Genomic DNA, 25,635 nt, shown 5'->3' on the forward strand with positions numbered 1-25,635 from the left:
TTTCACATCATTACACTTCAGAAAATAGGCCATCATTAACCATAGCCATTATAGAATCCTGATCAAACTAAACTAAACTAAACTTGATGTTTAGTCTGTTGTGAACTTAGGTTCAGGTTAGATTAACTGCAGCAAAGTTAAAATCTCAGCCAGTGCAATTCACTCAGATTGGGTGTCTAGTTTGTCTTATTCATTTATTTATTTAGTTATATAAAATGAAATTAATTGATGCAATTTCTTTCTAGTAATTTACATAGAAAAGCTTTTGACACTATTAAGAAGATCAAAGACATGGAGCTCGATTATTATTTGAACAAGTGTCAGTGTCTGTATTTAGCCAGTGGGTTCTTCTAAATGGCCCGAATCAGCTTGATGAATGCCACCTATGCCATGTAAAGCTACCTGTTCTGCTCCATTTGTAGGATAAGTTTCGTTTCCAGTTATTTCATACATGAGTTCAAAGAAATCCATAACAGCAGAGGAAAGTTTGTCTTTACCTGGTAGGAAGGCTTTGAGGACCAGGCAATTGGTAACATTGGCAAGATTCTTCTTACTCATAAAAGAGACACTAATTATAAACTTCACAGGATTAATATGGTTTTTTCATGCAGAATATTTTAGCACTTGACTTCTTTATATTCTGTTGGACTCTTGGACTTTAATTCCCAGTGTTCTTACTGTTTACTAATTTCAGAATAACTGCACAGAAACAATCAAACAGCAGTGACACAAGATCCCAACATTTGGAAAAGTAGTCACATTTAACTCTGTTGTCTTTGCTGCTTTCTCAAAGAGGGAAATGGAAAAATAATTCCCATTGTCAATTATACTGTCAGTCGTGGAGAAGGGGAAAAAACCGTCATGCTGGAAGCAAATTATCCACTTCATGGCTTTCATAGTCATTGCTCTTATTGCTTTTATATGGATATTGTTTCAAATGCTGGCAGGCACTGAAACAATCCAGAGAAATGACCAGCATCTGTTGTTTTATTGTGAGTCGTGTTTCTGCCGTGTCTTAATGTGTGACAGTCGTTACTAAGCATCTCCATCAGAGGCCTAGACAGGTTCACTGACACTAAGATGGATTAGATCAGCTTTAGGGGATAACACACAGTCCTCATCATTCTGCAAAGGTACTTTAACTAGCACTGCAGTGTTTGCAACAATTCTTGAACAAACCTTCAACTTTGGACTTATGTTTAATGTTTATGTTAATAATTTAGATGCCATTTTTGAATGATTTTATTTGAAATTCTCTCAAATCTGCTAATACAAGTGGATTTTTTGATCCTAGAGGATTATGTGTGGCTGCTGATTTTAATCTTTCAGGATCATTCAATTGTTCTACATCAAATGACCTGCCATTCCCCTTAAACAGTGACCAATAAATTAATGTGTTTTGAATATGTTGCATGAATTTAAAATTGCTGATTTATCTGAGGTGCCAAAATGAAAATGACAAATGACTTGTGTTGAATCAGCTTTCCTGTTCCCCCGTTTGCTTCTTAAATATATCTCATCCCGCAATAACTGCTAACTCATGCTTCTTTTTCTCCATTTTCTCTTTCTTTCTCTACCCTGCCCATGTTGGCTTCTTCCATTTTCTTTCTTCTGCTCTGTTCCCATCTTCAGAGACTATGGTCAAAGATAATATCTATAGAAAACCCCCCATCTACAAACAGCATGGTACAGTCCACTTCGTCCTTAACACTTCTTTATCTGGTCTGGTCTCTGCACGATGTGTTGCATGCTGCCTGTCAGTCACGTCATTCATTCCAGTTCTCCTCCTTTATGTTCTAAGAACTTCGCTTGTCTAGAAGGCTCTATGGATCTACATGCATAGAACTGGTGTACTTCACCCAGAATCCATGATTGTTGAATAATTGGATGGTGGGCAATGCTATGGCAATTTAACAACAAAATAAAATAATCATTTTAAAAAACCCTCAAAGTTTCTGATCAAACATTTTAGGTGTGAGTTACATGATGCTACCTACAGTATGACCCTTCTCTGAGAGCAGATGACCTTCCTTTTACTAAAATCCAATTGGATATTCTGCAGTGTAAAGGTATGGATGTGTCATCCATACCTTTACACTGCAGAATATCCAGAATAGTCTCTTAGTTTAAAGGCTTACAGATGCAGAATATTGCAGTGGCTCCCAGAGAATTTCTGTAATCCAAGCAGTGTGTCATGAACAGTGCAGTTTGCATTTCATTGCAACACAACAGATAAAATTCCTGCTGAAATGTCAAACAGCATATGAAATGTATGATTTAGGATAATTTATTATTCTGCATATTTCCTGTTTAGTTTCTGTATAGTTTGAATGCCTTTCTCCATTATTCTGTTATTTTTTGTTCCTTTAAGGAGAAACAAGTATTTAATGTACCTCTCTATGTTAGCCAGCGTTTCAGAATATGTTGAATATATATGAATATGTATAACATGTTTGCCTAAAATTGCTTAAAAACTTCTATGACTTGTGTTCACTGTTACCGAAATCATTTATCGCAGGCTTTTGGGAACTATCCCATTTAATGATGGTACTGGCACCTATAGGATAGAGTATGTTAAATACAGTGTTGGTCAAGTTACTTGAAAAAAGTGATTAGTTACTTTATTTCTTAGTTACTTTGTTACTTTTTAAAAACATAATACACACTCCGAATAGGTAATAAAGCAATAGACCTTCCAGCCCAATTCTGCTTTTTTTTCATAATCCATCATATATAATGGAGTCAAATAAATTTCTTTTTTTTTAAATTGTTTTATTAGTTTTAATCTTCTAACTTTATGCAAATTGCATCAAGAAAAAATTATAATCAACATTCTTTGACTGGAAGAAATTAGTTTACAATTAAACCTATTTTTTGCATATTACAGCATATAAAATAAAATAATTTTTTATGTTTATACTCACTCTTTCAAATAGATGCAAGTAAAACACAGCAAAAAAATAAATAAATCAAAGATTCAGCAGCACTGAGTTCTGTCGCTTCTAAATCTATTTTCATCTGTTTAGCAGGAGTGGGGCGGGTGCAGGTTTGCCCGGTATTGCAGCGGTCATGTCAGTGGGGGGGTCCGGGGGTTTCTCTGTGAATTTCACATTCCCGTGGCAGCGTGCTTGGTGCTCGCTCAGATTTGAAGTTTAATTTTTCACTGTAGGAAGAAGTTTTCTTCCAACGCAGAGTGTACACTAATGTTTTTGTCACTTTTTACGGAATCAAACTCAAAGTAATGTCAGTACTTCCACCCACTCCATTGTTGATCTGTGCTCGTCTGTTACCACGGACGCTGCACGCTCGTACATCATTGTCATGAGACACTCTCACAAACAAACTCACAGTTTAGTAACGCAGTAATGCAGCGTGCTTAGGGGAAAGTAACAGTAGTCTAATTACTTTTTTGCAGTAGTAATCCCTTACTTTACTCGTTACTTGAAAAAAGTAATCGGATTACGCGTTACTGTCAATCTCTGGCTAAATATCGGTGAGTCCCGATCAAACATTTGCTAAATCAGCGTTGTTCAGTTTAAGGCAGGTTATCTCTCGTTTTGGGTCTGTAGGTAACATTGTTACACAATGTTATAATTTATTTTTTAACAATTTTAGAAATATCCCTAATTTCAATATCTCACACAGTGAAACATTGATTATTCATCTTCCTAATCCAAACTATGTGGGAGTGGAGCTGTTTGGGATTTGGGCCCATGGGTGTTTTTTGCTCATCCTCTTCCTGCATGTGTGCACTCATTCCACCAGCTCATTGGTTGATTTCATTGGTGATGCTGTAACTGTCTGTACACTGTGAATGGTCAGGCACATGAATCATGTTGTGTTAGTATGTTCGGTTAGTATGGTGAAGTGTCTCTTTGTGTCTCTACCCTAATTATTGTGTTGTGTACCTAAATTATAATTTTTGGTCTACACTTCTAGTAACCCTAGACTATGTTCCATACTTTAAGAAATCTAGTCTAACTTCACAGGCTCACCCAAAATGCATGAACACGGGACTCCAAGGAGCTAATGTCACCACTACCACACAAGGATATCATCATCACTATCAACAAGTAACAGTGACATGTAAATCAACTGAGCTGGCTTTTGACAGCTAGATTGGAAGCATTCAAGCAGACATTAGATCACAGACAAAGTGTACTGTTTGCCAAAAAAAGAAAAACACCTCCCTTTACTGATCTCCTAACTGCCTTTAGACTTGTGATGTGTTTTAGCTTAAGTTCATTTTCAGTGGGCTACACCTACTTTGTGGGAATTGGATCCAGGTTTTTTAGGGGTCATCTCTAAAGTTTTAATGTTTTACACAATCTTGCGTATGAATTCACTTAACATCATAATGTCATTATGTCAGAAACATCACAAATAGTTCCACATGCTTGTATGATAAGTTTACAACAAAGCTGTGACCAACACATTTTAAGATTTAGTTTCTCTTGGCCCCACAACCTGAAGATATACATTAATTTACACTGCGTTGGGCTATCAAGTGCCTATACTCCTGAAATTGTCTTGTGTTGCAATGCATTCTAATAAATAAAAAGTGCAAATGACACCAGGAATGCACAACATTGATATTGTAAACACCTGAATACCAAAACAGCTACTAGCCTGTTCCTCACTATGACCTCAGTCACACTGGCTTAGATACCATCTTTTATGGCCCTGCCAACCAAGATGAAATTTTATGAAAACACTTGCTAGCGCAGAGATAATAAGTGTCACGCAAATAGGAAAAAGAAAATGTTTGCGTTTAGAGTAAAAGTTTTGCCTCACAGTTTTAACTTTTACTGCGAAGGTAAGCGTCCTCTGATTCTGGTTTGTGTTTTTGTTTCACGAGTCGACGAGTAGCTGACAGTAGTTGACTTCTTAACTCTAACAGCAGCCTCCACTAACTATTCTCCAATAGATATTTTTTCCCAAGCAATCTGTGATTGCGAGGAGGTTGCCAATTGGTCCCAAGCCCTTTGTGAATGAGGTCATGTTGAAAGTTTTGCCATTTGGCGTTGCGTTTTTCAGAATTGTGAAATTGTTAACATCTCGTACAGAGAGATTAAAGAAGGATAAGTATATAATAATACTATTACTTGTAAGTAAAAGTAATAAAATAATGTTGTACTTTGTATTTTGATTCCAGATGACAGTTTATTTATTTCAGTATTAACTACAGGACTGGAAAATTAAATTCACCAAATACAAAGAGTTGATTCTTTAGAGGAAATTGATGCCCTTGGCCATTGGCACATAAATTTGAAAGCTGAAATTTGGTTCTTAAGTAAGAAAGGTTGTCAAAGCAACATTACGATTCTCTTCTGGCACAGTAATGATTCACAGGAGAGTTCATGGTCATCTGTCATTTAGCAAACTGGTTATAAATGTAAAAGAAATGCATTTTGGGGTCAGTTCTAGCCCTTTCTATCTATCCTAATGAGACAAGGGATATACATACAGAGTTTTATGGTAACTAGGCTTGTAGATCCTGACTCTTATGGCCAACAAGCCAATGTCCCACAGTGTACAGTGTAATCCTTTAGTTAAAGTATGAATTTTCTCCATGTTTGTAACATTGTGCTTGTGGAGCTCCCTGTGGATGCTCTCTGTGGCCGATGATGTCATGCAAAGGGGTCCAGGGATGATTAATATTGGTGTTAATAGTGCAGCACAGGGGAGCCGAGAGAGAGATAATCCAGCACATTAACTGTGACGTCATGTAACATCTGACTGTTTTGCAGCTTCTAGAACATCTTGGCAGGATGGTGAGGATAGCAAGGTGGGTCTGTGTGTACAGTTTCTGTCTTTATCCGTCTTTCCATATCTCTTTTCAAGTCATTTTCTTAAACTTTACAAATGCTGTACATCCATTCACTAATTTACTAACTCATACTTTGCCATCATCCGTCACCTCTTTCCATCTTTCTGTCCTTTTCTCTCTGTCTCTTACTTTCTCCTTGTAGAGGACCAGTTGGATGATTTTGAAGAGTGAGATTGATGGTCAGATGGGTCCAGAGGACATCGACCCCCGCAAATCAACCTGCAGTCTGCCCACTGACACTTCCCAACCTAGTAAGTATCTATTAACAAGCTTAGCTAGATGGTGAACTAGAGCTGACATAAATGAAAATAATTGTCTTTGCTTTTTTGTAGATTTCCCTTACAATAAGTCTGCATCTTTACCTGGCTATGGAAGAAACGGCATCTACAAGGTGAGCAGACAGATTCTGATATAGAATGGCCATCAAGATGCACAATCTCAGATCTTTGGTAGATCAGCCAAAGATCTTATTTTAAAAGTGTCCAAGTCAGGTTTAATTTTTTAACCTGTGTTACTGAGACTTAGCACTGGAAACTCTGAACACAGAATAGTTAATGGTTAATGCCTAGTGCCAAACCAATTCACATTTACAGATGAGATGAACTCACCATAGTTTGGTCCTTCATTAACGCTACAGTCGCACTAGGGAAAACAGTGATTGGAGACTGGAGCATGACCAGAATTACTGTGACCATGAGAATACACTTCCAGTCTTGTTGCCTTTCAAGTGGTTGCTTCGAAGATGGAGACCAGGTTTGTGACCACTCGCAGTCATTGCTGTCTTCAAAGCTATTTTGGTGCCTCAACATGGTGACTGGGATAAATCAGCAAAAATCACAAATATTTTACAGTCTGTTGCAAATTTCATGCACACAAATTAACTACTTACATTCAGTGATCAGTGAAATTTTCACAGAAACAGAATTTCCTTCACAAATAGTGACTGTAACTGTGAAATGACAGACTTTGCTTGTATGTAGGAATACCAGCTGACTCAAGTCCCCTCTGGTAAAACAGACAAGCTGCGCTTACTGGCACAGAATGACTCAGATTAACTGAAACGTGTTGGAATTTTGTTTGTGTTTTTAAATTAAAGCAGTAATTTTCAAAACTTTGTCAATGACTCTGATACTGACTGCAGTCGGCTCAACTCAGAGCATAGTTGTTTAGAAACAACTTGCCTTCTACCAGGTAACCTGGTAAACACCTCACATTGCAGTCACCACAACTACTTGTGATCAGTGATCAGATGTGAAGAAATACATTTAAATCAGTACCAACAGTGGCTCCTACTTGCAATGAAGTTGCTATCCTGTTTCTACTATAGTTTAATTGAGCAAATATAGAGCGAACAGATGTCTGGATCTGACAGCTTTTGCCATTTAGACCACTACCTGGTGCTGTTTCCCATTCAGGGTCTCCATTTCTATGTGATTACACCATGGCTCTATCAAACCAACACTTTCCAGCCTTGTTTAGCCTCCCACTGACTACTAATCAACACAGGAAACCTCAGAGTAGCATATAAACCATTTAAATGTGTTGCTCTACCTTAAAAATCCACCTCCCTTTTATCACAGCTCTGGTATCAAATTTCACAGGGCCAGTCAGTACCATTCAGTCCACACAGGTAGTGCTCTGGTTTATTTAGGACGTTGGGGGTAGTCTATATGAGCCACTGATGCAATATAGCTGCTCTCCCTCTGTGTTTGTTGATGGATAGAGGACAGGCAGACCAAACAGAACAGAAGAGGAAATGAAAGCTCAAGAGCCACAACAAAGTCATGGCAAACTATATTGAACTATTTTTCACATGCTGACATTATTGTTAACATGGTGGATTTAATGTGCTACAAGTACAATCAAGTGAATTAGACTCTTCATATATTTCTTTCTGTGAAAATAATATCAAGACACAGTTTCCAATATTATACTTTTAAAGAATGATTTTTCTTTTCTTGGAGTAGAATGAAACCTAACTTAGTGTCTGTTTAAAATCCAAATTAATTAAACTACATTGCTGCAGCTTACAAATAGCTGTGATAGCTGTGTTCCAAGTTTCTCCAAATCAACCCTTTTTCTAATCATTACTCACTATTTATAATAGTATTTATAATAGTATTCTTAGTGTTGAGCAGTGAATTGAGAGTTACTATCATTATTCACGGGGCAATCGTGGCTCAAGAGTTGGGAGGGCGCCTTGTAATCGGAAGGTTGCCGGTTCGAGCCCCAGCTTGGACAGTCTAGGTCGTTGTGTCCTTGGGTCAGTGTGTCCCAGGGTGGCTATTGCTATAATTCAGGTAGGAGGTGCTAAAGGCATGAATGAAGTTTGAGTGTAAAGGCTAGAATCTGAAGATGTTCTTTTTTCCTCTTCCTTTTTTGGTTTTGTCCACTTACATGTTCCAGATCATGAAACAATTTTTAAACGCTAGACAAAGAGAACACCGGAATCCTAAATAATGATTATTTAATTTGTTAAGGGAAAAATGTAATTCAAACCTACTTGGCTTTGTATGAACTAACTTCAGGACATGAACTGATGGCAGGACATTGTCCTTTGGGATTTTCAGGTAGAGAGCAGAATTCATGATTCCATCAAATCATCCAGGTCATGAAGCAGCAAAGTAGCCACATCATCACACTGTTAGCACCACGTTTAACTCTTGGTAAACGCTAATTTTATCTGTCAACAGATTATTTTCCCAAAGGTCTGTAGGACAATGAAGACATTTTTTGGCAGATCAACCTTTGTTTTTATTTTGGTCAGCAGTGGTTTTTGCCATAGAACCCTCCTATGGATGCCATTTCTTGCCAATTCTTTTATGACATCCCAGATGACTCATTGATGCACTCTTTGAGTAATCTTGGTAGTCTGGCCTCTCCTGGGAAGGTTCACCAATGTTCCAAGTTGTTTACATTTTTAGATAATGGGTCACACTGTAGTATGCCTTAGAATTGGAAATTAACTCATGTGCAGAATGACATAGTCCCAGGTGTTTCTTTAGACAGTTTCTTTCTTTTTGACACGATGTGTTGTTTTTTGAAATCTTTTAACCTACTTTACTTTTTCAGACAGGTTTCTTGATTCAACACTTCTGGCAGTAATCAGGCCTGGGTGTGACAAGTGAAATTAAACCCAGCTTTCCCCAAAAAATGTGTTTAATCAAACAATTATAAATCAATTGATTTAACAGTAATTAATTAACTGTGCAGGTGAATTACATTATCACACAGATAGATTTGGAATATAAAACTGCATATTTCCTTTGTTTTATATTATGTTGTCTAATATGCAAATGTGTTTGATGGTTTGAAACATTTAAATATGACAATATGTGATGAGAATGAAAGAATGGAGTCTCAGCTGGACCTCCAGAGATTGTTATTTTTGTTTTTGCTCTGTTCGATTAAGTTAACTGACATCCAGATTTTGAGTTTACAAGGGACAGAGGAGGGAGCTGATTGGAGAGTTTAGTGGTGGACAGTGAGGCCAGATGTATAAAGAGACTTGGATGAGATGGTATGCTTGACACACTGCCTGCACAGAGTTATAAGAACAGAGAAAAAATGCATGATAACTGCAGCTGGCAGGGTTAACACAGTGCAAGTCTGATGGAGTGATGTTGAAGCAGTCTAACAGTAACAAAAATTCTACAGGAAAGGGGGAGCTGTGAGAGTAAGTATGGACAATCCCCAAGGAGTGTAGAGGGACACAAGGGACAAAGAGTTGCTCAGAAATAAAGGTAGTTGAGGCTCTTGGGGATGGTAAACCTGAACTACCTGCAGTTGCATAAACACCCAATGGTAGTAATAACACCATTAACACAGACTAGTGACCCCAGGATCCCAGAATGGCAATGAAGTTTGTTCTGATGATGATGTCGTCTTGTTGGGAGAGAACAGCTGGGATACAATGCTCAGTGTACACCAATCTCTGTCAGGAGAATAATGCACATAGAAGAGGTGACACATAAGTAGGAAAGATTTCATGATATCAAAGCATTCAGGAGAGAGTTGATAGCAGAGAAATAGGAATTCCAATATTGAATATTTAATAGTTACCTGTCATACTCTAATCATCTTTGACAGACCATAGTAAGCTAATGCAAAGCTAATGCAAAGTATCCAAAGGAGTCTCAATATCCTGGCAAGATAGAAGCATCTTGCCATCTGCACGTTGCATTATGGGAATATAGCTTTTATATTCCTCTGTAGAGTTTTTTATGAGACAAAACACTGATCTTTAACTAAGCTACGTGCCAAATACTATTTGGACACTACTTATGTAGCTAAATAGATCTGACTTGTTGAGGAATGAACTTGAGACCTGGAGAGGTTGACCTGTTATGTCTGGTACCAAGGGAGCTAATAGTGATAGATTAGGCATCTTACAGCACATCCCAGTGAGATCAGGGTGGGAACATTTAGAGGCTGAGTAAATGCTTGGGCTGCTTGTCTTTTTCCTTGGATCATAATTCCTAAATGATAGTTTTAAGACTTTGTGCTTTGGAGCTAGTCTCAATTGGTCATTTTAGGAACTGCCAGATACCTCAAGAAATACTGTCTTGGCTTGATTTCTCAGATATTTAGGTTGACTCTTGGTTTACTTACAGACACCAAGAAATCCTCTGTACACTGTGTGTTAGTTTTCTAGCTAACATACCATATTTTTCCACTTTGCAAGCATGATGGTAGAGCATATATTGTATTTCATGTTGTTGCATGGAGACAAATTTAACATGGAACCATTAGCTTCCTGGCAGGCAAGATAGCTAATTAACTAGTTAGCTGTGTCAGATGTTAGATGGTGTGGTCTGTCCTTAGCTTGTGTGTTGCAGGGGTACTACAGTGAGAGAGACAACCATTCACACTCACATTTCACACCAGTTACGATTATGTGTATATCGTATATCAAAATCCCTGCCAGTTCAGCTTCATGAATTCTAAAGGCTTGGGAAGTATCACTGACTACTGATTTATTTTCAAAAATTATTTTTCTTATTTTAAAGAATAGTATTTGTTTTTCACTAGTTTTAACACTAGAAAATGGATTACTGGACAAACAGCAGAGACTTTACAATAACAGTCTCTCCTTGTCTCATCAGGTGGCTTTCAGTCTTTCTGAGCAAAGGAATCCAAACTCCCTATCAGAATTGTCACATCCACTTCCCATTGCTAACTCTGAAAGAATGTGAGCAAATCAAGGGCAACAGCTTTTACTAAAAGGCTTTCAAATGAACCCTTGCTTTGATAAAGAGCAGCAGTGTTCTTGGCGGAATGACGCAGAATATCTGAATTATGGTCTAACTCTGTGTTTGTTTAATGTGTGTGTTCCTGCAGGCTGCTGAGATGATGGAGGATGAAGTGGACCCAGACTCCCAGAGCTGGGGAGGCATGAGAGGTGAGAGCGGACATGTATCTTCAGTTCTAATTTAAGTTTTAAAGGTTTTATCAGCAAAACACTCATATACAGCATAGCACATTACACCCAGTGCAGTCTATAGGCGTCTTTTTTAACCATGCACGATCATATACCAACCAAGACTACCATACTGGAAGGGGTTAGTAGTATGACAGTTCTCTCACCTTACTCATTCTGACCAGGCTACAGCTCAACACCGTCTTACAGTCTAGGCCTAGCTTAGCATCAGCATGGAAAATACCAAGGTGTCTCTAGGTCTCTGTTGGTATTCTCAGAAAGTCTGTTCATTAACACATATTTAATATCCCGTTGCTTTCTACCCTCTAAGTTTGGGGAACCACATAAATTATCTGAGTTTTGCTTGAGAAAAACAACTAGTGAGTCACCCTGACAAATTTATGAATTGTTCACTGTTAAGTGAAGCTGAAACTTGCTATTTTAACCTTGAGGACTAATTTAGAAATAAATTCAAAATCTTCTTTCCTCTCATGAGTGCATTCATTAACTCATAAATAAGCTTTTGAATACATGTCAGCCTGGCTTTGGGAACTTAAATAAAAACTTTTTAAATAAAGGTGTTAAGGAAGTGTCATCTGATTACTAGATGATTCACCTAAAATAGAATTTCTGTATTGTAGTTGTTCTCTTACATGAGAAATCATGTAGGTGGATACAGTGGAGGTGGGGGCTGTTGAAGCCTATCCCATCCTCCATAGGGCAAGAGGCAGGTCACACCCTGGACAGGGTCTGTCGCAGGGCTAATACAGAGAGCCAGGCAATCGCTATTCACATGTTAACCACTTAACCTAACCCCACTAAATGCACGTACCCGTGTCAGTTATCTGATTGTTTTAAATGGAGTTTTCACGTTGCTAATTCACTGTTGTAAAATCTCACAGGCTCCATTCCCAAAACTGAATGTTTCCTTCCAAAAAATATTAGCCACGTCTTAAGCTATAAAATGTACACTAAATGGACCATATCGTCTTTCTATGAGTCAGATCAAGGTTATTTTTACAATGCCTAATAACATTGCATATATGTTGCGATCAAGCATGCAGAGCCCTGTTGCTTTGGCTCCAGATCAGTTACAAGAAGTAAGAGCGAGGAAGGATGATGTCATTTTTCCAGCTCGAAAAATTAGTGCTGTGTGTTTACCAGTGCGTGCGTGTACGGTCTTGGCTGTATCTGAGGCAACGATTGAGTTGAAAGGATTCCAACCTCATAACAGTCTGTGTGTGTGAGCAGAGCGACCATTTCTAATGCTTTTTGACGCCTTTGAAACCCAATATTTTTGAAGAGATTTGGGTCCGCAAGTGTAATTTATTTTCAAGCTCACTTATGCTAGTTTTTATAATAGCTCTGAATTCAAATAAAAGATAACTGTTCCACCAGAGTAATTCCTTCTGTCTCTGTCTTTTCCCTCCTCAGAGTACAAGGTAAGAGTTTGCTACTACTTTGCAAATATACTTTCATATTCTTGGCAGCATTGTTAGGACATTGGATTATAATTGTATTCCCTAATAAATCTCCCACAATGCTTACTTTGTGTTGCCAGGTCTACCCTTATGAAATGCTGGCAGTGACACATAGAGTGAAAGTGAAGCTTCCCAGAGATGTAGACCGCACCAGACTGGAGGTGAGCTCTAATCTTACTTTCCCCTCTGTTGTTTCCCTCCTTCCATCCGTAGGTCATTAACAGGCCTGAGAAAATATGAAATTTTGGCTTACAGAATTTTGTCAAGTCAAGAATTTGTGGTTTGGGTAGGATGGCTAGGCAGCTCAGCCAAGTGGGATAAAAGTATCAGCAAAAGCTTATAGAAGTGCCATCTTCAATCACTTAAGTGACAAATAAACAATAAACGAACTATTTTCTCTAAGCATACACATTGTATGCTAAAATACAGTGCATCTGGAGATTTTATGAGAAATATAAGTATAATTTGCAGTAGTTTAATTTGATTTGGTGCCAGGTCATGGCAAGTTTAACACACATATATGTCCTATAATTATAATAAAGAAATAAAGTGAAATTGGACTTAATGTCCCAGAATAACCAATTTCCTGTTGCTGTTATTATTACACTACCCATTTAAAGATTCAAAACTTTCATTAAGTTTGAGCAGCTGAAAAAAGGAACAGTTTTTGTCTCTAAAAGAACCCATTTTGTAAAAATCCAATTGTGGTTTGTGTTGTGGTGCAGAGCTCATGGTTTTGCAGTCCTCGGAAGAGAGGTTTTATCTAAAAAACATCCTCTGAAACATTTCAGTCTTCAGTAACCCCACTATGAGAGTTCACTGTGAGGCTTTCAGTTAACAGAAATATTGTCCCAAGTGGAGTCTGACCATATTGAGGTTACTGAGGATACTCGAGAGATTCCCTCTGTGGTTGGAAATACCAGACTGGAGTCCTATTGTCAGAAGTGTGTGTAAGTGTGTGCAGAAGAGAAACTGTTTGACCTCCATTTTACCCGCCACTGATCTTGATCCTTGACCCCGAACTGTTGTAGGTTTAGCCATACTAATCAGCAGCTAAACCCAGAGAAAAAGTCAAATTTTTATATGATGGAAACATATAAAAGTGATAGAAAAAACAAAGAAAACTATTCTTATACACATTTAAACCATACACTGCCTGCAAATAAACTCCAAAACCAGTAAAATGTGTCTTTCGGCATTCGAGGCAGGCTCTCTTGAAACTTGGGTTGCTATATTAAGTACCTTTTTTCACTATTATTGTAACAAAATATTTAAAGTATTTTAAATGTATTTATTTCTGTAAATACAGAGAATCATTGTAAAGAATATTAATGTTCTTTCTTTGAATATATATAACAAAAATATTGCACGTAACAATCAATGAGCCTGTTAGGATTAGGTCGATTAAGCTACCTGACCCATGCAACACCTCAAACTGACAGGTTTTTAATTGCTTTAAATTTATTTCAATTTAGTTTAACTTTGCTTATAGTCTTAATGAAAAGTAAAAGCTATAAGTGGCTGTAGCTCAGGAGGTAGAGCAGGTCACCTACTGATCGGAAGGTTGGAGGTTCGATCCCAGGCTCCTCCGGTCTGCGTGCCAAGTGTCCTTGGGCAAGATACTAACCCCAAGTTGCTCTCCGATGCATCCATCGGAGTATGAATGTGTGTGAGTGTAGTTAGAAAGCACTCAGTATAGAGGTAGTGCTTGTGAGAATGGGACTGACTGGGTGAATGTGGCGTGTTGTATAGAGCGCTTTGAGTACTCCGGGAGAGTAGAAAAGCGCTATATAAGAATCAGACCATTTAAGTACACACTGCATGTAGTTCTTGTGCCATGGAAAAATGCAAATTTAGGAACACAAACTGCAGTCCAGGCTATATAAAAATATAGAAATGCAAGAAAAAAGAGTTCCAAGTTCTTTGAAATAGTAAATAAATTGATAGTAGCATGTTTCTATTTGTGCACTCAAAGCTAATTCACCCACACATTCATGCAAGTAATTTTTTCTATGCCTAAGCGCTCATAACTGAAGAATGCAGACAGGAGGAGCTGCGGGATCAAGCCACTGACCTTCCAAATAGCAGACGACTCACTTCACCTCCTAAGCCAAAGCCAACCCCAAATATGCCTTCAGATATATTTGCTCATGTATTATCTGGATAAACACTGATGACTCTGTTATTTAGCTAGTGTGTGACCCTCTGTAAGGATGCCCGTTAAAGTGTAAACCCCCACAGTTAGGTCCACATTGGAGTGGCTATAGCCCAGGAGGTAGGTCACCCAATAATTTTAAGGTGTCATGTTTGATCTCATGCTGCTTCAGTGTAAATAAAAAATATCCTTGGGCAGAGAGTGTATTCCTATACACCTTAGAATAATCTGGCTACTTCTATCAGCAGTCATGTCTTCAATAAATACTATTTACTGGTTCCATTGGCAGCTATACATGGCTATGCCATAACCTCCACTATGTTTGACAGATCGTGTGGTATGCTTCAGATCATGAGCTGTTTCTCTCTTTTCTTCATGTTTTCTAAAAACCAAAGTTTTTGCAGCGTCTCTGATAGGTGGATTTTGGTTTTTCCGCCAAAAGATAACTTCCATCTCTTTCATCATAATCCTTTCTTTGGACCTTATACTGACATTTCAGCAAAAAGCTACAAAATACAATTCTCATGTTATACGATTACAAGGAAATAGGCCTCACTTGGCCATTAAACTACTTGCAGTTGTCCAGCTACTTTTGAGCCTCTGGAAATTGGGGAATATGTATAAAATGGCTGTAATTTTGAAACAGTTGAAGCAAAACTTGTATTAAAGTTGTAGAATTAAAGCTGAAAGTCTTTGGATTAAACCTCTTTAGCAGAATGCCAATCAGTGATCTGTTGCTACTGACAGCTAACAGAAAACACATTGTATAACATACTGAATGGCATGAGTCATTGGTTTTACAGTTACACACAATAAAGTAATCACAGTATGTTGTTGTTGTTGTTGGTGGTGGTGATATGAAATGAGGAAGAGTATCCCCCTTTTTCATATCACCAGTGTCATTATCCTGTCAATTTGGCCGGTGAAAAATTTAAGGCACCTGAACATTTTTACCTCGAGGTGAAAACCAACAGGGCCACAATCTTCCTTCTGTTTGCTGATATAAAGCAGGTGATTGGCTGTTTCACAGAAATAGCTTTACCTAGTTCTTTGATCACAAAAAACACACATCTGCAGTGCACAGTGCAGGAAACATTTTATAATAAAGCTACCTACGCTCTTTTTCTGGGTTTAAATCAATGCCATGCAAGTTTTTGTTACGCTTTTTTTGTGTGCTTTTTTAGAGAGAACTTGGTGAGTGTTGGCAACATGAGGTTTTAGGATAGGAGTTGGTTGGAAGAACTTATAAGGGATAAAATTCAAATTACTGTATTAAACATCAAGACAGAAGGCAATATTATGCCTGTTTACTGTGTGTGCTCACACAAACATGTCAGGATGTCTATCTAATATATGTGTCCAGGCTTAGACCATGACGCTGATACAGATTAATAAAAATTATGCTGGTCAAGAGCCAGAGATAATACTGCTTCAGGTAGAAATTAATTTATTGTTCTATTGATTAATCAGTTTGAGCAGCTCAATGGCAGCAAATTGCATAGCTTGCACTGCTGTGAAGGCACCCTTAATTCTGAATGATACATGTTTTCAAACAACACAGGTTACAACACAGGTTACTAGTATCTTTTACCAATACCTTGCTTATTTCATCAAGAAAATGCCAAATGGTTTGTATTCCAACATTCCTTCAATCCAGTCCTGTTAGCCTTTGAAAAAAATGTGTGCATTGTGAAATCAATTCAATACAATTCAGTTTTATTTATATAGTGCCAAATCACAACAACAGTTGCCTCAAGGCGCTTAGTATTGTAAGATTACAATATTACAAAGAAAACCCCCAACATTCATATGACCCCCTTTGAGCAAGCATTTTGGTGGCAGTGGGAAAGGAAAAACTCCCTTTTAACAGGAAGAAACCTCTGGCAGAACCAAGCTCAGGGAGGGGCGGGGCCATCTGCCACAACTGGTTGGGGGTGAGGGGAGGAAGACCGAACAAATATGCACCGTGGAAGAGAGCCAGAGATTAATAATAACTAATAATTAAATGCAGGGAGTGAAAAAAGGTCATCATGGGAGTCACCCAACAGCCTACACCTATTGCAGTATAACTAAGGGAGGACTCAGGGTTAGCAAAAAGGAAGGTTTTAAGCCTAATCTTATGTATACATCGTATGTATGGTCGGAAGGGTAAGACGGCGCTGGTACGGCTGGCAGCCTTAACCCAATTTCCCTCGGGATAAATAAAGTATGATCAATCAATCAATCAATCAATCAATCTAGTAGAAGTAGATAGAAGAGAGGGTGTCTGTTTACTGGATCCCAACTGGAAGTTGGTTTCAATGAAGAGAGGCCTGAAAGCAGAAGACCCTGCCTCCCATTCTACTTTTACAAGTAATTCTGCAGTCTGAGAGTGAAGTGCTCTGTTGGGGTGATATGATACTACAAGGTCTTTAAGATAAGATGATTCTTCTCATTATTCAACACTTTTTATGTGATGAGAAGGTTTTTAAATACAATTCTGGATTTAACAGGGAGCCAATAAGAAGAAGCCAAAATGGTTGGAATCTGCATTTTTTCTAGTTCCTGTCAGTACTGTTATTGCAGGATCAACTGAAGGCTTTTCAGGGAGTTTTAGGACATCTTGATATAAATTAATAGAATACACTAGGCTAGAAGTAATGAATGCATGAACTAGTTTTTCTACATCATTCTGAAAGAAGATGTTTATAATTTTAGAGAAAGTGTGCAAATAGAAGAAAACTGTTGATGAAAAACAAATATATGACAACTATTTTGCTGAGTTTAAAGATGTATGATCTTTATGGTAAAAAATAAATAAATAAAAGTACAGTTGTGGTCAATATGTCTGAACATCTTTTCACCCATTCTGCATCTTTATCATCAAAACACCAACCACCACCAGTGTTTCCTTTGGTTATAATTTGTTGACAAGAAGCTGCTGGGTATTACTGTTGTCCACTCTAAATAACAATGTTTTTTTCTGCCACAATTTCCTAATCCAGAGACATCTATCTCCAGAGGACTTTCAGCAAGTGTTCGGCATGACCCTGGAGCAGTTTGACCGCCTGGCTCTCTGGAAGAAGAACGACCTGAAGAAGAAGGCACGCCTTTTTTAGACAGAAAAACAATACTAAGCAAAATCTGAAAAAGTATCGGGAAGAAAACAAAATACAAAAAAAGCCCCATCGGAAATATCTATATATGCACCACCGTGATACCCCTTCTTCCTACTTTCCACCTCTAAAATGCCATGCCTGTGAAGCCACGGAGGAACCCTGCGAGGGCACAGTTTCACAAAGCTGTGGCGGGCATCTATAGCTTTTTGTATGCAGTGTGGTCCAAATATTTGACTGACAACCTTATGGAGAATGAGGAGCTGCGTTTGCATGGCCTGTGCTGATGCTCCTTGCCTCCTATGTGGTTTTTGCATCCACCCCTGACCCTCTCATATGCCAGTGCTTTCATACTCCATAAAAAAACAACAGCTTTTTCTAATTCTCATGCAGGCCTTCCTCCAGGTTTCTGTGGTTTGGAATGTTTTATGTGCACCTTCTTTTAATCTCAGTATTGACTTGTCTCTGTTTCTGTACCGAGTTTGTTTTCTCTTTGTGAGGTTTTGCCATCTTGTCTCTTTCTACATATCACCTGTTTGCTGCGCTGCCTTTTCTCTCTTGCTGCTTCTGCTCCTTGCACTAAGTTACTGTTACATATTCAAGACAGTTCATTTTTACACCCTTGCCATTACATTACGATAGTGAAGAGACTATAGACATTCACTGTTCAAGCATGTCAAGGCCAAAGACAGGGATAAAAAAAACAAAAAATATGTGATCTTTTACTTCAAAACTGTCTAAAACCACCTCATCATCTTTTGTTTCTGGTTTTCCTTCTTGTTCTATTCAATCAGAGAAGTTGGCCACATAGTTTTGATATCCGTGCTCTGGTACATTTGAATGTGGCTCCATATCTCACGCAAGCCTCTCATAAATCAGCCCAGATAGAGTAGCCAGGGGCTGGATAGCAGCCACAACTCTGAATCACAGTCAGCGAGAGGAAGAAAAGGAGGGGTAGAATACAGAAGATTTCAGGGTGTACAAACATGTCAAACATGCTGCATTGCTAGGGTGACGTGCACTCACATGAAAAAAAAAACAAATACAATTATTTTTATAAGCTATTTTTGACTTTGGAAAGGATCATTAAACCAGTCAGGAGGATGCAGCTGAGAGAATCATCTTTTTTCTTTTTTTTGAACAAAATAAACCCGTTCAGACTTCAAGGTTCACATAACTGCAGCAGACTTAAGCTGAACAAGAGAGGTTTTGTTTGATTTTAAAGTCAATACTCTAACTGTATTATATCTTCTCAGCTAGAGAGTTAACTCTTTGTATGTTTGTTGTTTGAAAGTATTGTTGCGTACAGTAATAAAGCTATACATTCAAGCTGAAGTCCATCACCTTTGCTCGACTTTCTGGACCGTAAATCGATCAACTTGCCAACTAACATACTGTAACATGTATGTAAACATATACTGGATATATATCAGATTTATCTGTCTGCCATGGTGTATAACTCTTAAGGCATGCATGAGGATGGGAAATGGGGTTTGTCAACTGACCTCATATAAGAAATGAATGACAATATCATAAATGTGTTTTGAGTGATTGATTCTTTTCTGGTCAAATGAAGTGCCCAGCTCAGCTCCTTACATTAGCTTGTGTTAGGTATTTATTTAATTGCAATACCGGGGAAGGGATTTTATTTTTGAAATCTTGAGAGTGTTGTGTCAGGGAAGAGTGCTTTTGAAGAGAAACATATCAAATTTTGAGTTTAATCTGAGTGTCAAATGTTGCTCCTGTAAGTAACACACTAACTGTTGTCATGCATTGCCATGTCTTCTTTCTAATATTCATCTGCTATTAAAGTGCTTTATCCAAACTACAGAGTCACTATGGTTTTAAGTGCTTACGTTTGTGAGATTTTAAAAGCCCTTTTCTAATGGATACCTTCAAGTAAGTGGTACATGTGTGTGTGTCTATGGGACCACTGGTAAACCTAATGCTATTGCTTAGTATATCAGTCATAATCATTTTTAACAGGAAATATGTTTTAATGTAAAGAAAACTCCTCACTAGTTTTTCACAAAATAAGTTTTTTTTTATGTCACAATGCAAGTAGTTAATATGAAAATATTAGCTAAATCTTGAAATGTCTTTGTCTCGTATCTTACTCGGCCACTGCAGCTAATGGTGGAAGATTATTTGGATTCTTTCAATCCATTCTAAAATACTCCTTTACAAATAAAAGTCTTCATCACTAAAAATTTTGCTCACCATTTTTAGACACTAATGCAACCGTTTTAATGTAGCTGCTCATGCTACTCTACTCATGGAATAATCAGTCTGTAATAAAACATTAGTCCAAACTGAACCAAGGTGTCACTCACCACAAACAGTGTCCCTGTGGGGCTGTTTCAAGGCCTTTTTTTGATTGTCTATTCTTTGTTCCATGTGTACTCTCTAGTGTATGTAACAGAAGCAGACTGCTGTATAATAAATAAATAAAAATACCAGTCCTCGCTGTCTTTGTCCTAGGTGAAAGCCTTACCTCTACCACATATTCTGGACAAAAACAAAGACTTTTGCAAAATAAATGTGAATAGTTTTTCCATGAATTTCCAAGACTTGAGAGGGCAATTTTATTAAAAAAAAAACAAAAACAAAAAACGTACATATTCTGATAGAGTTACGTTTATTGTCGGGCTCATCACTGACTTGGACATCAGAGGATTGAGGATAACAAGCGAACCAGTAATTTTATTGGCTGCTGAATGTCATCCACACAAACATTTTCTCTTTTTAATAATTTATAAAAGTAATGCAAAGTCATTTCCAAGATTAAATCAGACTGACTGTTAAAATGCCCCCTACCCTATTCATATGCTAAAGTCACAGCAGGAAGATCAGTGACTGGAGAGCCTGCACTGTGAACTTTGCAAGGTTGACAGCAACCTCACCTATAACATGTAAAGTATTTCCTGTAAAGAAAGAAAAACTTCCTGATAAGATAGCAATAGTAGTTCTTTATCATTTCGAGACTATCTGTTTACTCTGTTGCATATTCCATATGTACGGGGTATGACCCACCCTTGCTCGAGGGTTGTGGCTACTTTTTTAAGACACTCCAGCTAGCCTGGCCACGCCCCAAAGCTTACGTATAAAACAGCTGTGCAGACGTGAAATCGGTGATCATTTGATCTTCACTTGTGTATGTGTCAAGTCTTAGACCCTTATCACTTAAAACATTTCGGGCTCCTCCAGGTGTTGGGCCTATTTGCCCCTACCACACTCCTTGCCAGTGCCTCATGCCCCCACCCACTGGTGCATTGGTGGTTCCCCAGTGTCCTGTGCTGGATGCTCAGGTGTGTTTGGTATGGATACCAAAATTTGTAGTATCACACAGCACTACATCAACACTCAGTAACTCTGCTCTGTAAGTCTACATGGCCTCCCATTCATAGTTGCTTCCACTTTGCAATAATACCACTTTTGGTTGGTATTCTTGTAGAACATCAAGGAGGAAAGAAATTTTCCAAACCTTTGGATCCTATTACAATACCATGGTCAAATTCAACAAGCTCTTTCAACCTTCTTAAGGTTCATAAATTTATTGCCAAAGAATTGTGGTTTCATTAATATGTGATATCCCTTGTAGTTAAATCCAAACTGGATGTGCAGTGCCTTTAGGGGAGATCCAGAGATCTATTGCATCAATAAATAATTTCCTTAGAGGCTTAATTAGAAAATCAGCTTATTCTATTTAACATAAACTATCCAGCCAATCACTACAAGTCATTTTCTCCGTCCTTAGTGTTCAGCCTCACATTCAACTCACTATAAGCTCTTTCTTTTGTCTTTGCCACTTCTCTCTTTGCTGTATGCCTTGTCTCCCAGTACTCCTGTCTACTTTCTCGGACAATTCTACTTTTGCCTTGCTAAGTAATTCCTTTGAATGCCTACATTTTTTCATTCCACCACCAAGTTTTCTTGTCTTTTTTTTCTGTTCAGAGGATTTTCTTTCTTGACAGTTTCCCTCACCACTTCTGCAGTACTTTCCCAGTGATCTGGCAATTCTTCCACCTTGACTCTTTTTCACTCAGCTCCTCCCTGAACTCTGTGCAACATCTTTCCTTCAACTTCAACCATTTAATCGCTGCCTTCGCTCTCCTCCTCTTCTTGGCTTTGAAAGTCATGCTACAGATTAACTTCCAGTGCGCCATAACTACATTCTCCCCTTTCCAACTATAAACTCACAATTCCATCTGACACTCTCTTCGACTCCACAAACTTATTCACATGTTCTTCTTTCAAGATGAACATACTTCTCTTTCTATCTACACCATGGCGTAACAGTTTGAATCCACCTCCAGTGCTCCTGGCATGCCTTCCATCTTTCCTCTTCTTCTGTCTTCGGTCCAAAGCAGCACAGTGAAACTCAACAGCATTGAAGGTGGTTGGTATTGCAATTGTTGGCCCAATTCAATATGAATATCTCATTCTTTGTAATCCGGATGTTTGATATGGCAAACACTCTGGATACCATTCCTGATGCGACCCTCCTTATTTGCAACCATTACTTCCTAGTTCAATGTCATTTGCTCACCCCCTGTGTTTTTTGTTTGTTTGTTTTTGGGGTGTTTGATATATAAATGTAACACTTCGGATGTTCTGTTTCTTATTGAGAGGCATAAAACACACAGGTCCTGCTAGTGTTTGCTTATTGGTTATTTTTCAAATCTTGTAACTGGACATCCATTTCCAAATGCTAATGTCAAACATTAAGGTAGATAAAGGCAAAGGAACATAGTTAAAGCTATAACTGTAAAAAAAAAAAAAGAAAAAAAAGAAAAAAAGACTATAAATGGTAAATGGTAAATATTGCCTCTTTTTCTTATGTTTAAAAAAGGAATATTATAGAATTATTTTCCCCTTTAAAAACTGTTACACTACAGTTTTGGGCACGAATCTATTTGACTCATGACTCATTTATTAATCTATCTCCTTTCCAGAAATGGACATGAGAGCTGATGATGAACAAAAAACTGTCAGAAACGCAAGCTTTATAAAATACATGGTATTGTTTTGCTAAAGGTTGAATCATTTTCCTAACCATATTTGTTGCTTTTGAGATGAAGTCTCACAGAGTTAAATACATTCTAGTTATTTATGTTATCTATGTTTTAAGGTTAAACATTAAAAAAACACTGTGAATGTAACAGAGCCCTATAGTTTCATAGTTTATGTGGGCAAAGAGCAGCAGATTAATTTAATTAATTTGTTAATTTGTTTTTTTCTAGCTGTGCTTTGGTGCTCCAGTGTGTTGCGAATGCATATGCCAAACAGCTTTCACTTGCCTTCACACACTGGCTACACAACACGCTCTACAATGTGTCCTCCAGGCCCACATGGGCAAGAGACCCGCCTCCCGCGATACAGCCTACGATTGGACGGCGCTCCTATCACTCACTTGCTGTCAGAACAGGGTGGAGGAGACGGAGAGGGGGTGCTTGACGGGTGCACCCGCCCTTCCTTTATTGTGACCGGCTGGAGAGGAGTTATCCATGTTGTCCGTTGTAACATGGATAAGGAGAAAAACGACAAAGGTAAGCTGCTGTCTGGGTTCAAACAGCCTCTAGACTTTATTTAACAAGTTGCTCGCAGTTCGTCTGGGTGTGTTGCTGAATTCATTCACAAAATTGATGGAAGCTGTGTGCTGGTCTTTATTTACTGCCTACATTTTTAAATAACGGTTTAATAACAGTAAATTCCTATTGGTTCGTTTATGATATTTACTATCCCCAACTCTCTGTAGTTGTACCTTTTAGTAGTCTTTTTGTTGTGTGTGTGTGTGTGTGTGTGTGTGTGTGTGTGTGTGTGTGTGTGTGTGTGATACTGTGTAGTGACTACGCTGTCTTAGGTTGCATCTACTCCTTGATATTTTCATTTCATTTTCCTATTTAGACATTTTAGTGTATTTTCTTTAAAGCATTTTTACATGTTTTGTATTATTGGTATATATTAAAGGACATTAGAATAAAGCTACAAAGGGCCATGTGGTAACAGAGACGAAGAGAGGAAAAGGAGGCAGGGAGAAAGAGGTGTGATTAATTGGTAGACCTTGGGTGTGTAATGCCTGTGTTTGGATACTGCAGGCTGCTTTCAGCATCAGCAGCCCTGCAGGAGGAGGAGGAGGAGGAGGAGGAAGGAGGGGGTGAAGAGGGGACCAGCTGGGATCATGGATCTCTGTCAGCTTTCCCAGCTGTGACTTCCAGAGAAGTGGTCCTCATTGAAATGAAAAGAGCAAAGACAGGCCAGTTAACAGACTGAGTCATTAAATTAAGACTGAAAAAAACGCACAATGAAAAAGTTGCTTAAGGCAACTTTACTGTTTTTTAATCCACTTTTGATCGATTAGAATGATATATCCAAAGAAAAAAAAAGTTCATGTATATCAAGTTTTTTATGGTTACATGCCATGATGTCCATATTTCTTTAAAATTTTCACGACGACTGTTTCAAGAGGGTTAGGACATTTTGCTAGTGTTGCCTCATGTCTGAAAGAGGGGCACAGGCATCAGCTGATCTGGCAACCCCCACCCGGATGCAGTTATTCAAATACAATAGAGCAATTAGACAGACAAAACATGAGATAAAGAATAATTGGGGTGGAACAGTTAATAGGATTAAAAAAGTCCGCTTGCATCGGAGATGACTTCTAATAAAAATTATCGATTTAAACATCTTTGAAAATGTTGAAATCGTAGTGATCAGTTACTTGTATAAAATAATGTTCATTTAATGAAGTCCTCTAAAATTTTTACTTTGATACACTATGAACATTTAGTGAGTTACAGGTATTTAAGTTGCCTTAATTTTTAAACCTTCAGGTGTAGCCACATATTAAAAAATGTATCCAATCAGTTTTCTATCCACTGCAAATCTCATAATTTAAAGCCATATGTCTATTTGTTTGTTCCCAAACAAACAAATCTTTATGATGACTGATTCAAATATCTACTTCAAATGAAAAGCACTGTTTCTGTTTCTTTGTCTTTGTGTATAAAAAGGGTGTAACCGAGGCCAGTTTGTTAACGAATGTCATTTTACACATGTTCATGTTCACATTACATGTTGTTGTAACAGGACGTTGGATAGTCACCACATCGTTTAAGTTTTAAAAATTTCAAAATTTTTAACTTGTTTTTTACTTCTTATCTGGTGAAAGACAGTCACAGCAAATGACAGAGAGAAGGGAATCTTTCCAGATATTATTACGTCCAAAGAACTATAAACATAAAAGGCCCCAAGTAGTTGCTGTGAACAGTGGTTATGGCCAGTAATTCCTTGCCTTTTCTGTCATTTCCATCTTAATTTCTATGTTTACAATTAAAAGTCCCTATTAATTATATTAGTATTAATTACACAACTCAAAATACTATTTAGTAGTAATTTATTAGCAATTGAGTTATTTAGGTTTGTGAGTTATAAGTAGATCAGTGTTACAAATAACAGAAATCATATGAATGACAACCAGCATAAATAGCTGATGATTATATGAGCGGTACCACATTCAGGATAGGGGCCATTGCCATTCTGCCTTTCCTGTAAGTTAGTCCTATAATAAGTCCTAATGTATATGTTTTCTTTCAAATTCTCAGCTGTAATTGTACCAAGTTTGATGCGGGCCTGTGAAAAAACACCCTTTTTAT

At 37.9% G+C, this 25,635-nt stretch overlaps 2 protein-coding genes across 12 annotated transcripts in view; both read left to right on the forward strand.

The window, feature by feature from the left end:
* The window catches only part of ablim2 (actin binding LIM protein family, member 2), a 91,291-nt gene extending 71,475 nt beyond the window's left edge, over positions 1-19,816 (forward strand). For 8 of the 10 annotated variants that reach the window (XM_039609285.1, XM_039609286.1, XM_039609284.1 and 5 more), the window contains 8 exons: positions 1,633-1,686; positions 5,751-5,788; positions 5,973-6,081; positions 6,163-6,221; positions 11,171-11,231; positions 12,684-12,691; positions 12,811-12,891; positions 17,870-19,816. In XM_039609285.1, the coding sequence (XP_039465219.1) occupies positions 1,633-1,686; positions 5,751-5,788; positions 5,973-6,081; positions 6,163-6,221; positions 11,171-11,231; positions 12,684-12,691; positions 12,811-12,891; positions 17,870-17,983 (524 nt within the window). In that variant the 3' untranslated portion in view covers positions 17,984-19,816. The remainder of the gene's footprint in view (positions 1-1,632; positions 1,687-5,750; positions 5,789-5,972; positions 6,082-6,162; positions 6,222-11,170; positions 11,232-12,683; positions 12,692-12,810; positions 12,892-17,869) is intronic. The other 2 variants (XM_039609288.1, XM_031728233.2) reach the window with 1 other exon arrangement.
* Positions 19,817-23,425: 3,609 nt separating this feature from the next.
* Positions 23,426-25,635, forward strand: part of afap1 (actin filament associated protein 1) — a 98,403-nt gene continuing 96,193 nt past the window's right edge. Inside the window, exon 1 of one of the 2 annotated variants that reach the window (XM_039609292.1) lies at positions 23,426-23,529. In XM_039609292.1, the coding sequence (XP_039465226.1) occupies positions 23,505-23,529 (25 nt within the window). In that variant the 5' untranslated portion in view covers positions 23,426-23,504. The remainder of the gene's footprint in view (positions 23,530-25,635) is intronic. The other variant, XM_039609293.1, reaches the window with a different exon arrangement.

Source organism: Oreochromis aureus, linkage group 3 (assembly GCF_013358895.1).
Source record: "Oreochromis aureus strain Israel breed Guangdong linkage group 3, ZZ_aureus, whole genome shotgun sequence".
NCBI classification, from domain to species: Eukaryota; Metazoa; Chordata; class Actinopteri; order Cichliformes; family Cichlidae; genus Oreochromis; species Oreochromis aureus.